General features: G+C 45.4%; 1 protein-coding gene across 1 annotated transcript in view; it reads left to right on the forward strand.

The window, feature by feature from the left end:
- trrap (transformation/transcription domain-associated protein) overlaps positions 1-14467 on the forward strand; it is a 283953-nt gene that overhangs the window by 123597 nt on the left and 145889 nt on the right. The window contains 4 exon segments of the mRNA XM_052021047.1: positions 3349-3495; positions 7732-7945; positions 8040-8165; positions 13932-14078. Coding sequence (XP_051877007.1) covers positions 3349-3495; positions 7732-7945; positions 8040-8165; positions 13932-14078 — 634 coding nt within the window.

Below are 14467 nucleotides of genomic sequence, written 5' to 3' on the forward strand. Positions count from 1 at the left end.
CCTCCCCTCGCCCACCTGACTCCATCTGCTAACCAGCCGCCCCTCACCTGGATCCATTGTCAGTACTTGCCCCATCCTCCCCCCCCCCCCCCCCCCCCACCTCTTTATACTGGCCACCTCCCCTCTACTCTTTCAGTCCACATGAAAGGTCTGGACCCAAAACGTTGACTTTCCATTTCCCTCCACAGACGCTGCCTGACCCACTGAGTTCCTTCAGTGGTTTGTTTTTTGCTCCAGATTCCAACATCTGCAGTCTCTTATGCCTCTGATCTGTGCGCTCTATTGGGTGGAAGCAAAGTATGCTGTGGCCATTGCTTCAGAGATGAACAGAGACTTGCCCAATATTTATCCCTTAACCAATATCACCAAAACAGATGATCTAGTCTTTATCATAATTATGAGACCTTTTGAGCAAATTGACCGATGCTTTTCCTGACTTTACAATGGTATCTGCACATCTAAAGCACTTTGGTTATAGAAAGCTTTGGAGCCCAAAAGGGCTTGATAGCCAAGAATGATTTACTTTACCCTACACTAGTAAACCAGCAGCGGCACTTCATTGCGGCACTGAGTGTGTGCACTGTCAGATGAACCGTCTTTTAAATCCTTTGTTAAGCCTCTGTTCTCTGGCTGTTGCTGTGAATTACGGTTGATGGGATATTGTTTATAAAGTAGTCTCTTCAATCAGAAAGTAGAGTGAAAATACCAGATCATCTCCTCAGTCATCCAAGTGTCACTTGTGGATCATGCTGTGAGTGAGGTAACAGTAGTCACAACACTTCAGAGTAATTCAATTTGTATGCAGAGTTTGCAAGAGAAGTGATAGGTATAAAGCTTTCCTTATTAATTCCTCATCTTTCGAAGGAGAAAGAAAGTTGTTATGAACACTGGTTGTCGCTTCTCGTGACTTCCAGTTGACTTCCAAAGCTAGACATCCCTTCAAGTGTGGGATATTAATGCCAAAATTAGATGATCATCTTGCTAAGTAATTGTTTTCTTCACCTTGAGCAGCCCTCCCTTACTCCACTCTACAATGCATTTTACAATTATAAACAGGCTATTGCAAATTAAAGCAGCAAATACCCCACCAGGCCATGACGTTTTCAGAGGTAGTTTAATGTTTCTGGGAAGAGACTTTAAACTGAAATAGGTGGGTAAGGGTATAGGAAACGGAATGAAACCAGTTTGTGTTTACAAGGCACTTATTCTAGTGCCTAATTGATTATAGGACAGTACAGCACAATACAGGTCCTTTGGTCCACAATGTTGTGCCAACCTTTAAACCTCGCCTAAGACTATCTAACCCCTTCCTCCCACATATCCCTCTATTTCAAATTTCTCCATATGCTTATCTAGCAATCTCTTGAATTTGACCAATGTACCTGCCTCCACCACCACCCCCGGCAGCTCATTCCATGCCCCAACCACTCTCTGGGTAAAAAACCTTCCTCTGATATCTCCCTTCAACTTCCCACCCATTACTTTAAAGCCATGCCCTCTTGTATTGAGCATTGGTGCCCTGGGAAAGAAGCGCTGGCTGTCCACTCTATCTATTCCTCTTAATATTTTGTACACCTCTGTCGTGTCTCCTCTCCTCCTTCTCTCCAAAGAGTAAAGCCCTAGCTCCCTTAGTCTCTCCTCATAATGCATACTCTCTAAACCAGGCAGCATCCTGGTAAATCTCCTCTGCACCCTTTCCAACGCTTCCACATCCTTCCTATAATGAGGCGACCAGAACTGGACACAGTACTCTTAAGTGTGGTCTAACCAGAGTTTTGTAGAGCTGCATCATTACCTCACGGCTCTTAAACTCGATCCCACGACTTATGAAAGCTAACATCCCATAAGCTTTCTTAACTACCCTATCCACCTGTGAGGCAACTTTCAGGGATCTGTGGATATGAACCCCCAGATCCCTCTGCTCCTCCACACTACCCAGAATCCTGCCATTAACTTTGTACTCTGCCTTAGAGTTTGTCCTTCCAAAGTGTACCACCTCACACTTCTCCGGATTGAACTCCATCTGCCACTTCTCAGCCCAGCTCTGCATCCTATCCATATCCCTCTGCAATCTTCAACAAGCCTCTACACTATCCACAACACCACCAACCTTTGTGTTGTCTGCAAACTTGCCAACCCACCCTTCTACCCACTCATCCAAGTCATTAATAAAAATTGTGAAAAGCAGAGGTCTCAGAACTGATCCTTGTGGGACACTGCTAGTCACAGCCCTCCAAACTGAATGCACTCCCTCTACCTCAACCCTCTGCTTTCTACAGGCAAGCCAATTCTGAATCCACATGGCCAAGCTTCCCTGGATCCCATGCCCTCTGACCTTCTGAAGAAGCCTACCATGTGGAACCTTGTCAAATGCCTTACTAAAATCCGTATAGACCACATCTACTGCACTACCCTCATCAACCTGTCTGGTTACCTCCTCAAAGAACACCATCAGGCTTGTGAGACATTATCTGCCCCTCAAAGCAATGCTGGCTGTCCCTGATCAGACCCTGATTCTCTAAATGCCCATAGATCCAATCTCTAAGAATCCTTTCCAACAACTTGCCCACCACAGACGTAAGGCTCACTGGTCTATAATTCCCTGGACTATCCCTACTACCTTTTTTGAATAAGGGCACATTTGCCACCCTCCAATCCTCCGGTACCTTTCCGGTGAACGTCATATGTCAGTGATAATAAATCTGATTCGTAAATACATGATGGAGACTAAATTACACAGCAGTCATTTTGTACGCAGAGATGTGACCAGGACATTTATTTTCATTGTGTTGCTTGAGGGAGGAGAAATTGACACTAGGGAGATTCTCTTGCTGTTTGAATAAGACTATAAAACTTCCTGTGTCCCTTGGAGCAGGCATGCAAAGCCTCTGCTTAATGTATCACCTGGAAAATGGCGTACTCTCCAGTTTTGCAATGAAGTGTCACTCTAGATTTCTGACATTGAAGTGCGAGTGCTGACAATCAAGATTTAACATGTCCAGTTAATCAGGCGAGAAACCAACAGCTAAGATTGCATTTTGTTTCTGTTCTTGCATTTTTTTTAAAAAGGATAAATGTCTGGTTTGATGTTTAAGTGCTTTCTGTAGTTTACTCCTTTGCTTCAGATGCTTTATGTGCACACGAGCCATGAAAATATTGTAATTGTTTCATTTTGCATTTTGTATGCAGTATTTGTACAGTTTTGTATATAAATGTATGCGTTTTGTTTTTCTGTACAACACTAGTCTCCTGCGAAGTGGTAGTAAAACAGAGATTTAAATTGTTCTTGGTTAAGCATGAGACCATGTTGCCTTCTGTTCTGTCTGACGTGTGGCAATTGAATCCCAGGTGAACGACTCCTCCAACACAGCGGGTTCACCGGGAGAAATGTTGTCCAGGCGATGTGTTAGCCTCCTGAAGATGGCTCTTCGATCTGATATGTGGCCAAAAGCAGAGCTGAAACTCCAGTGGTTTGACAAGTTGTTAATGACAGTGGTATGATTTTGCAAACAGTTAATATTGCAGAGAGCTACTTCTTAGAGAGCAGCATACTGTACTTTGCAGCCTGGACTCACTCGAGCTTGCCTCTTGATAGGTAACTGATATGTAAACACTGCAAATAAATTTTCCATTTTCACTCTTGAGGGCAGACCTATTGGGAAGAACGATATAGATTCAGATGAAGTTCTGATGCATGGTAGCTTAAATTACTGCACAACAAAATGCAAAGCGAAAGAGATTATCTTTGCTCAATATTAAACACTGCAGATAAATTAACCTGGGTTATTACTTCAAAGAACATCAAGATCGCAGGCTGCTGATGGATTGGAAGCGAGTGGAAAATTGATACAGAGTAGATGACATGGAAAAAGTCTGCTCAGGTTTAAGATACTTAGAGCAGTGAAACAGAGGGACAAACAGTAGAGTTGTAGCTGGTGCAGTGGGCAACGTGAGGGGATTTAACTCTTCACCCACACTGATTTAATGTGTTGCATTTTTGGTATTTTTTGGGACCATCAATTTTTCACCTCCTTCCTAGAACCAAGTCCAGTTTGCAGGATTACACCAGCCTATAACAAGCAGTGTCGCAAACTGTAGCCAAAAAGATTAAGTAATTTATCAGCTTCATTTCTGATGGTTAAAATATATTTCTGACTTACTGCACTGTGTGCTCTTTAGAGGGATGTGCATCAAGGTAACAGTGTGCTCTTTATCATTTTTTATCTTGATCTGCAGGGATTCTGTATCTGATTTGTTAGCTCCCGCCATTGATTGACATAGCGTGAGGTGAAGTGCCGTTTCAGTTGAATTGTTTCTAGGATACAGAGACACAGACACACACTTTTACTCATGTGGTCCAAAGAGATTTTACTCACGAGTTTGTGGGAGGTTGTGTGTTCACAAGGACTTGCTCAGTTGTTTGTGGGGTCTCATGTTGATGGCCGCAAATGCTTAGCTTAAAACCAGTAATTTATTTTAAAGAATAAACAAAATGTTGTTCAGCACACTTTTAAAAAAAACAATTGGATTTAGAGTCATTGAGTGTGTACAGCACAGAAAAAGGCCCTTCAGCCCATACATGTCCATGCCGACCAAAATAATCCCATTTGGGCTAATCCCATTTCCCAGCACTTGGCCCATATCACTCTAAACTCTTGTCATCCATACACCTGTCCACATACTTCTTAAATGTATCTACTGTACCTGCCTCAATCTCTTTCTCTGACAGCTGGTTCCACATATCTACCACCCACTGTGTATAAACTATATTATCACTAACATCACTAAAACATCAAAAATGACAAGAGGTTGATGAGAGTCTTCGCACTTGTTGCTTTTTATTTACTTATTTTACTCTTCATTAAGATGTAAATTTTAAATTTTTTTGTTAAATTTTATTTACAACGTGGTAACAGGCCCTTCCGGCCCAACGAGTCCGCGCCGCCCATTTTAACCTCCAAATTATCCTACCTGTACGTCTTTAGAATGTGGGAGGAAACCAGAGCACCCGGCGAAAACCCACTCAGACGCGGGAGAATGTACAAGCTCCTTACAGACAGTGATGGGAATTGAACCCCGATAGCTGGCGCTGTAATAGCGTCACGCTAACCGCTACACTACCATGTCACCCTCCATGTAATTTGCATCCCTCCTGGCACGCTGTGTGTTATTCTTTTGCTGGGTGAATCGGTAGCCTTTACAGCCAGAAGGCTTCTGATGGAGTGGTTCATAGTGCCAGCAAACAAGGTTAACTCCATGGCTGATTTACATCTTCCTGTTACTCCTTTGGGGAGGTACAAGCTTTGGTTCAGTAACTCACAGCCAGCTGGGCTGAGATTAGGAACTCGCTTTGTGGGGAAAGATGCAATCTTGTCACTTTGTGCCTCAGCGCATTGAGATGCCAGTGTGTTATTGCTTACTCTAAACTAGGTGGGAATTTTACTACTTTAGCTTCATAATACTGAATGACCTTACTTAAGTGGCGCTGGCTGCGAAATTACAGCATCCCAGAATATAGTCACGGTGACGTACAGCAAGGAAACAGGCCCTTCAATCCATCGAGTCTGTGCTGACCATCAAGCACTCGTCTACCCTAATCCTACACATAATCTCATTTTAATTTTCCTCGTTCCCATCAACTCCCTCCAGATTCTACCACTCACTGACGCACCAGGGACGATTTACAGTGGCCAATTAATCTACCAACCTCGACGTCTTTGGGATGTGGGAGGAATCCAGGGGTGGGGGGAATCGCAGTCACGGGGAGAACTTGCAAACTCACACAGACAGCACTGGAGGTCAGGCTCGAACCTGGGCCGCTGGAGTTGTGAGGCAGCTGCTCTGCTAACTGTGCTGCTGATGCCCCTTGATATTCTGCGGCACAAACCAAGAGCTGTTCAGAGCACGATATTTATCTTTCACTGAAGAAACCTGAGGAAAAAACATGATACCTTCAGATTTGCTCTAATTTTTATAATCTCAAAGTCACCCTCTTGACTCGGCTCAACCATGAAATAAAAGCTATATACGGTGAATTTCCTAAGTGGTATTGGTTCAATTTGAAATTCAGAGTCGTCCTGCTTCAATGATTGCAGTAATCAAGAGGCGTGCTACACACTACAAAAATTACTTACACTTAATACGTTTTTATGCAGAATGTGTACTCGCGCAGAGCTTAGATGAGGAAGGCTTTAATCTTGCAGGACATTTGGTGCCATATAATTGACGTTTGATGAGGTATAATTGCATGTATTTTTAAAAATAATTTAAGAGAAATCCATTTAGGAAGCTATAGGGAGTTACTATCCAGAAGAACCTGATGATTTAATTGGGAGGTCTGAAGAATGCCAGCACTGTTGTTTTTACCAAGCTATCTTGCAGCCTGCTTCAGAAGGGGGTGGCGCAGCTGGTAAAGCCACTGCCTCATCGCACCAGAGACCTGGGTTCAATCGCCATCTCTGGTGCTACCTGTGTGGAATTCACTCGTTTACCCTCTGAGTGGGGTTCCCCCGGGTGCTCTGGTTTCCTCCACATATCCCAAATTTGGTATGCTAATAGGCTGCTGTGAATTGCCTCTAGTGTGTGGGTGAGGGGTAGAATCTGAGGGAGATGATGAGAATGTGGGGAGAATAAAACAGGATTAGTGTAAATGGGTGGTTGATGGTCAGTGTGGACTCGATGGGCTGAAGGGCCTCTTTCCAAGCGCGCTCTCTCTCTCTTCCCCCCTCTCTCTCCCCCCCTCTCGCTCTCTCTCCCCCCCTCGCTCTCTCCCCCCCTCGCTCTCTCTCCCCCTCTCTCTCCCCCCTCTCTCTCCCCCCTCTCTCTCCCCCCTCTCTCTCCCCCCTCTCTCTCCCCCTCTCTCCCCCCCTCTCTCTCCCCCCCTCTCTCCCCCCCTCTCTCTCCCCCCCTCTCTCTCCCCCCCTCTCTCCCCCCCTCTCTCTCCCCCCCTCTCTCTCCCCCCCTCTCTCTCTCCCCCCCTCTCTCTCTCTCCCCCCTCTCTCTCTCCCCCCCTCTCTCTCTCTCCCCCCCTTCTCTCTCTCTCTCCCCCCCTCTCTCTCTCTCCCCCTCTTCTCTCTCTCTCCCCCTTCTGTCTCTCGGTCCCCCCTTCTCTCCCTCTCTCACCCTTCTCTCTCTCTCTCCCCCCCTTCTCTCTCTCCCCCCTTCTCTCTCTCTCTCCCCCCTTCTCTCTCTCTCTCCCCCCTTCTCTCTCTCTCTCCCCCCTTCTCTCTCTCTCTCCCCCCCTTCTCTCTCTCTCTCCCCCCCTTCTCTCTCTCTCCCCCCCCTCTCTCTATGACCAATCCTGTTCCACATCAGACCTGTGACTCCCAGCATCAAGGACAGGCCAAAACAATCAGTTGCTTTCAGTAAACTGCTGGAGGAACCTAGCGGGTCAGGCAGCATCCGTGGAGGGAAATGGGCAGTCGACTTTTCAGGTTGCGACCCGTCATCTGTCGAATGGCAATGTGCAGTCCAGATGAAGGGTCTCAATGTCCGTTTCCCTCCACAGATGCTGCCTGACCCTCTGAGTTCCTCCAGCAGTTCGTTTCTTGCTCCAGATCCCAGCATCTGCAGCCTTCTATGTGTTCATTTGCTTTCAAGATTTATCTTAACTTTCAACCAGCTAGCAAATAAAAATTGCATTGATCAACTTGTTGCGTACTAAAGTAGTTGTCTTTTACATTTGCTGTTAATATTTTTCACCCCCACCTCGCCTTACCTGTACCATTTTAGGAGCAGCCCAGTCAAGCAAACATGGCGAACATCTGCACGGGGTTGGAGGTGTTGAGCTTCCTTCTCACTGTGCTCCAGTCTTCGGCCATCCTCAGCAGCTTCAAGCCATTGCAGCGAGGGATAGCAGCGTGCATGACCTGTGGCAATAACAAGGTGTTGCGGGCCGTCCACACTCTGCTCTCCCGCTTAATGAGCGTCTTCCCAACAGAACCGAGTAGGTCACACGCTGGGGGTTAGGGGAACTGGCGCAGTTTTTAACATTCTTTAAACTATACCCTGCTGGCGTCACATTCCTCGCTTTCAAACAGGCACGTCAAGCGTGGCTTCGAAGTACGAGGAGCTGGAGTGTCTCTATGCCGCGGTGGGGAAAGTGATTTACGAGGGCCTGACAAATTACGAGAAAGCAACAAATGCCAATCCAAATCAGTTGTTCGGTAAGTCGGGCACGGCCCTTTCCTCTGGGTTAAACTTTAAGCATATGTCCTGCGTAAATGTGGTAAATTGGTTTATTGTTGTCACGTGTACCGAGGTACAGTGAAAATCATTTGCTTTCAGGAGCAAAATGCAAACTGTTGGAGGAGCCCAGTGGGTCAGGCAGCATCTGTGGAGGGAAATGGACAGTCAATGTTTTGGGTCAGGGCAGCTACATGCAGACCAGATGAACATTCTCAGTGTCCATTTCCCTTCACAGATGCTGCCTGACCCTCTGAGTTTTGCATACCTTTCATACAGATCATTTCATTTCATTACATCAGTGCATTGAGGTAGTACAAGGGAAAACAATAACAGAATGCAGAGTAAAGTGTTACAGTTATAGGGAAAGTGCAGTGCAGGTAGACAGTAAGGTGCAAGGCTGTAATGCGGTAGATTGTGAGGTCAAGAGTCCATTTTATTATACACGAGGTCCATTCAATATCTTTATATTAGTCCATGTACATCGAAACACACAGTGAAATGCATCTTCTGCGTCGAGTGTTCTGGGGGCCGCCCGCAAGTGTCACCATGCTTCCGGTGCCAACATAGCACGCCCACAACTATAACAGCATCTGGTAAGCTTATTGTCTGATGACTGTGTGAAGTTGTTGGGGAAATCAGGGCACTGGTTGTTGACGCTTAACTCAGGCCATCTGTGGATGGGAAGGGAGTGGTCTATTGCAAAGGCCCAGTTTGCTGACTTTTAACCCTCAATGACCACGGGACATCTCTCAGCTGCTCACAGCCGATAGTGTGCCCAAGAAAATGCACGGTTTAATTCCTTCAAGCATACTAATATATTATAATGCAATATTTATGCTGGGATTATTGGTATTGGTTTATTATTGTCACTTGTACTGGGGTACGGTGAAAAACTTGTCCTGCATACCGATTGTACAGGTCAATTCATTACACAGTGCAGTTACATTGAGGTAGTACAAGGTAAAACAATACAAGGTGTTACAGTTACAGAGCAAGTGCAGTGCAGGTAGACAATGAGATGCAAGGTCACAACAAGGTAGATTGTGAGGTCAAGAGTCCATCTCATCGTATAAGGGAACCGTTCAATATTGTTTCTGTTTCATGGCATAAAAGGCTTGCATTTATATAGTATCTTTCACATCCTTTTCAGGATCTTTCACTTTTAAGGCAATAGGAGACACAGGGTGATGATAGAAGGTTGTTTTTTTTTGTGATTGGATATCTGTGGCTAGTGGTGTCCCACAGGGATTGGTGCTGGGACCATTGTTGCTTGTGATATACTTGGATGTCGGAGGCAAGATCAGTAAGTTTGCAGATGACACGAAGATTAGCAGAATTGTTGATAGTGTGATGGGCTGCAGACAGATATCGATGTGTTGGTGAAATGGGCTGAGAAATGGCAGATGGAGTTTAATCCAGACAAATGTGAGGTGATGCATTTTGGGGGTACTAATGAGGCTGGGTCTTGCACTGTGAATTGCAGGCTCTTGGGGCATATTGAGGAACAGAGGGACCTAGGAATGAACATCACCAATAGCCTGTCCTGGTCCAATCATGTAGACACCACAGCCAGGAAAGCTCACTAGCGCCTCTACTTCCTCAGGAGGCTAAAGAAACTTGGCATGTCCCCTTTGACCCTCACCAATTTTTTTTATCGATGCACCATAGAAAGCATCCTATCCGGATGCATCATGGCAACTGCTCTGCCCATGACCGCAAGAAACTGCAGAGACTTGTGGACACAGCTCAGCACATCATGGAAACCAGCCTCCCCTCCATGGACTCTTGTCTACATTGCTGCCTCGGTAAAGCAGCCAATGTCATCAAAGAGCCCCCCCCCCCCCCCCCCCCCCCCCCCCCCCCCCCCCCCCATTGGGCAGAAGATACAAAAGCCTGAAAGTACGTACCACCAGGCTCAAGGACAGCTTCTGTCCCACTGTTATAAAACTATTGAAAGGTTCCCTATAGTACGATACAATATTCACCTCTCATCCGCAAAACAACAAATTTCACGTCATATAAGTCAGTGATAATAAATCTGATTCTGATTCTAAACCTCTTACTCCTCACCTTAAACCTAAACCCTGTGGTTTTAGACACCTCTGCCATGTCTAATGGAGTTCACATTCAGACCTGCAAAACTTGCGGTGGTTGTCCTGTAAAATGCTGAAAGCACAAACTGATTCTGATGAGGGACTTTTTTTTACCCAAAGCACTATTTAAACATTCATCTATTTAAACATTGACAGGCATCTTATGCATTTCCATCATTTTTTTTGCTTTGCAGATTTGTACTTTACTCTGATTTAATTTAATGCCATTTGTAAGGAAATTCCATAGTCTTGCAGTCTTGAGCTTAAGGCCATTAATGAATTCTTTCTGACGGTGTACAGTCTCATAATGGACTGAACGCTGTATTGGATTTGAAAGTCACCGTTAAAGATATTTCAGTTATCTATTATGTAACGTGGAGTTACTATGACCCTCAAGCGGGTCTAACCCCTTTTCAACACCCAACAAAATGGAATGGTGTTCCTACACTGCTGAGATTAGTTTACTCTTAACTACTACTCGTAATGTCCTACCAATCTCTCATCTCTGGAGGCAATTAGGGATGAGCAATGAATGCCAATGATGCCACAATCCGAGAGCAACTAAACAAGATAAAGATTTAAGGATAGCAGTGCAGAACTGCAGTAGTAAGTGGGGGAATCTGTAGTGTCCATTGTTATTCTCTCAGACCAGTGTTACTTTGTGTAGCTTCAGATTCCTTTATCAGATTGCATTATCTTCTGCCCTATCACCTCCCAACCCCTGTCACAATCTCTGCCCTTCCCTCCTCCATCTGACTCCATCTGCCAATCAACCCCCCCCCCCCCCCATTAGGATCCAGCCATCGCTTGCCATCTCTTCCCAGCCCTCCCCCTCACCTCTTTACACTGTCTATCTCTCCTTTGCTCTTTCAGTCCAGATGAAGGGTCTCGACCCAAATGTCGACTGTCCATCTCCCTCCACAGATGCTGCCTGACCCGCTGAGTTCCTCCAGCAGCTCATTTTTTGCTCCCGATTCCAGCATCTGCAGTCTCTTGTGTCTCCACTTCAACCATTAACAGTTAACTGATTTGTTTTAGATTTTCTCCCTCTTTTGTTAACTTTCTCCCGATTGTTGCTCTTTTTTTGTTCAATTTACTGACATCGCTTGGTTAGTAAAATACTTTCAACCCTCATCCTAAGATTTTTCTCTGGTATTTTTCTTCGGAAGGAACTTGTCATGCTGTAAATCAATTGGGCTTCAATTGTACACTTAAATCTGCTTAAACGTACTCTGTATTGGGCATCTGATTGGTTCGAACAACTTAAGCTGTATAAATATAACAGTAGCTCCTTGTAGGGCTTGTGTGTCAATGAACATCTGGCTATCTCAGAAATATTGTTGTAGCACTGATGGTCTGGCAGATCCCTCACACTGACACTGAATTAGTTCTGTCAGTAAAGCAGGTGTGAAATTGCAGAGTGGATCACATTGCATTCTCCTCTAAATGGCAAATGTCCTTCACCGACAATTATTGTGATCAGTAGCGGCAGATGTAATTTTAGTTTTGGAATTGGCAATTTGTCAGCTGTCATCTTACAGAATTTGAGCCCTCCAAGTGCGCCACTTTTCAGAGGCTGTAGTGTCTGAACTTTTGAAAGGTTTGGAGCTGGAGCTCATGGAGGTCTTGAGATGTGCAGTGACCACTAACCTATAGAAGTTAGCACCCGGTTGATCCAAGCACAGCCTGTAGGTTGATCCTTTCACAGTACATTTAATATATCTCTATTGAGAGGCAGGAACATCTGTGCCTGTAAAGTGAAATGTCATAGAGTCGTACAGCAGGGAAACAAGTCCAGCCCGCTGAGTCCATGCTGACCAACAAGCTGCCATTTATGCTTTGCAGTTACAAAGTCTGCCTGTTATTTGTGAACAGCACCATCTTCATTTGGTTATCGAGCACTCGGGTGAGATGGAATGAGGAAGTTTTCATCGCTGGTGCTTTTAATTTTATTTATTCCCAGCATGTGTAAAGAGTTTTTATCGTGCACCCCAGAGGATTGTAGGGGTAAATGGAAATTCAACCCAGTAGGAGGCCATTTGGCCCATTGTGTCCGTGTCTGTAATTAATGACCATGTTGTGGGAGGAAGTGACAGGTTTCTTTCCATAGAGAACAGTGGTGAACCTTGCAGATGTTTGTGTCCATATTGGCAGCTCAGTCATCCAACTCTATTGATTATAGTTTCACAACTTGCCACTGCATCTGAGGTCAAGGTGTTGCCTTGCTTGTCCATGACCACAGCTTGACCGTAGCCCTGGTCTCTGATGGTTGAAAGGCACCAGCAGGTATAACAGCGAGTCTCAAGGCCAGACTGTTGGATTCCCAGTGTATGAAAGCCAGCTGAGGGAATTCAGATATCGGGATGGAGAAGCTGGGATTGTTCTCCTCAGAGAAAAGAAGGTTGAGAAGAGATTTGATAAAGGTGTGCCAAGTCATTGCTGGGGTGGTTGGGTGTGAAAGAGGGAAGCTGTTCACACCCGCTGCTGATTCAAGGACCAGGGGAGCAGACTTAAAGTTTTGGGCAAACGATACAAGGGGAAATAGTGGTGGGACATGCCTTAATGCAGAGCATTGTTGTGATCTGGAATTCCTTGCCTTTTAGTTGAAGCAGAATCAATCACTCGCTTCAAAAGGGAGTTGGATAGATGGTTGGGAGAGAAAATATTTTACGGGGTTGTGAGGAAAGGAGGGGAATAGAACCGAGTGTGCTGCTCTTCTAGAGGCCAGCATAGACTAAATGTGCCGAATGGCCTCCTGTGCCTTAAGTATCCCTCAGCTCTGGTTGCAGGGGGTGGGGGTTGAGGTTGGCGAGGGAGTGGTATCAATACAAGCAGTTTCTGGCGTTATGGGAAGAAGAGCAAGGCATTCTGTCGCCACCTGACTGAAGTCCCTAAACATTCTGGCAAACCTCTGCACCCTCTGTAAAGCCTTAATACCGTTAACCTCCAATAAACCGGCACTTGGTTGTTTGGAAATCCTGACGGTCTGGCATCTGGCTCACCCAGTAGTCCGGAACGTGAATTGCGCAAGTGAACCATGTGGCCGGAGCCAAGATCCGGAGCCTTGGGTCAGGTGTGGTCCGGGAGCCGTGGTCCGCACCATGGGCTGGGAGCTGTGGTCCGCGTCGCGGGCCAGGTGTATGTCCGGGGCCAGGGTTGAGCTCTGGAACATCAGGGGTCAGGAGCATGAGTGGGTTCGTGGCTGGAGTTTTTGTGCGTTTCCCACTCCCTTTAAACTCACCTGGTTCAACTGAAAAGCTTAATATATCTCTGTTTTTTAAAAAAAAAGGTAAAATATTAGTATCGGTTTATTATTGTCACATGTACTGAGACACAGTGAAAAGCTTTTGTTTGTGCCATCCGGATGGATCACGCCACATGTTAGTACATCGAGGTAGTAATAAGAGAAACAGGATGTAGAATATAGTGCTACATTTTCAGAGAAAGTGCAGTACAGGTAGACAAATGAGGTGTGTTCGGGTATTAATAGGAATAACATCCGATAATCTGGAAAATCTGCCAGCTCGGCACCACCAGAATCCCATTAGTGGAAGTTTACCATAACCTGAAAACATGGTGCTTGGACTGTTGCAGTGTTTTATTAAGGCTTGCCCTAATTTGGCTCCTTGTCTTGGCTCCTTGAACCTTCAGGTACACTGATGATCCTGAAGTCTGCTTGTAGCAACAACCCCAGCTACATCGACCGCCTCATCTCTGTCTTCATGCGTTCCCTGCAGAAGATGGTGAGAGATCATCTAAACCCACAGACCACTCCAGGGGCGTCCGAAACTAGTACAGGTAACGCTGATGCTTTTCATTTTATTTTTAATCCAGCGAATCCTTAAACCGCTTTGTGTGAATAAAATGGAATACATTTCCCCGGAAAATGGGCTAAAGTGTCGTTCAGCTCCCGAGCGGTCTGTTGCTTTTATCAGCAGGTTGCTTTGATTTGCAGTCCAATATATATATTTTGTACAGTGGTATGAAGATGAGAGGGAAAGTGGAAAGGTGTAAGATAATAAGCACTTCATACTTCAAAATGTCCTGTATAATGTATGCTTCAAGATTTCTTTCCATTGATGTTTATGAATCATGGGCTTTATGTTGGATCAATGTACTGCCTCAAAGAAAACTTTTGAAAATGTTCAGGCGTCAGCGGTAAAATAGATATCAGCCAGCACTTTACA

Source organism: Pristis pectinata, chromosome 8 (genome assembly GCF_009764475.1).
Source record: "Pristis pectinata isolate sPriPec2 chromosome 8, sPriPec2.1.pri, whole genome shotgun sequence".
Lineage (NCBI taxonomy): Eukaryota > Metazoa > Chordata > Chondrichthyes > Rhinopristiformes > Pristidae > Pristis > Pristis pectinata.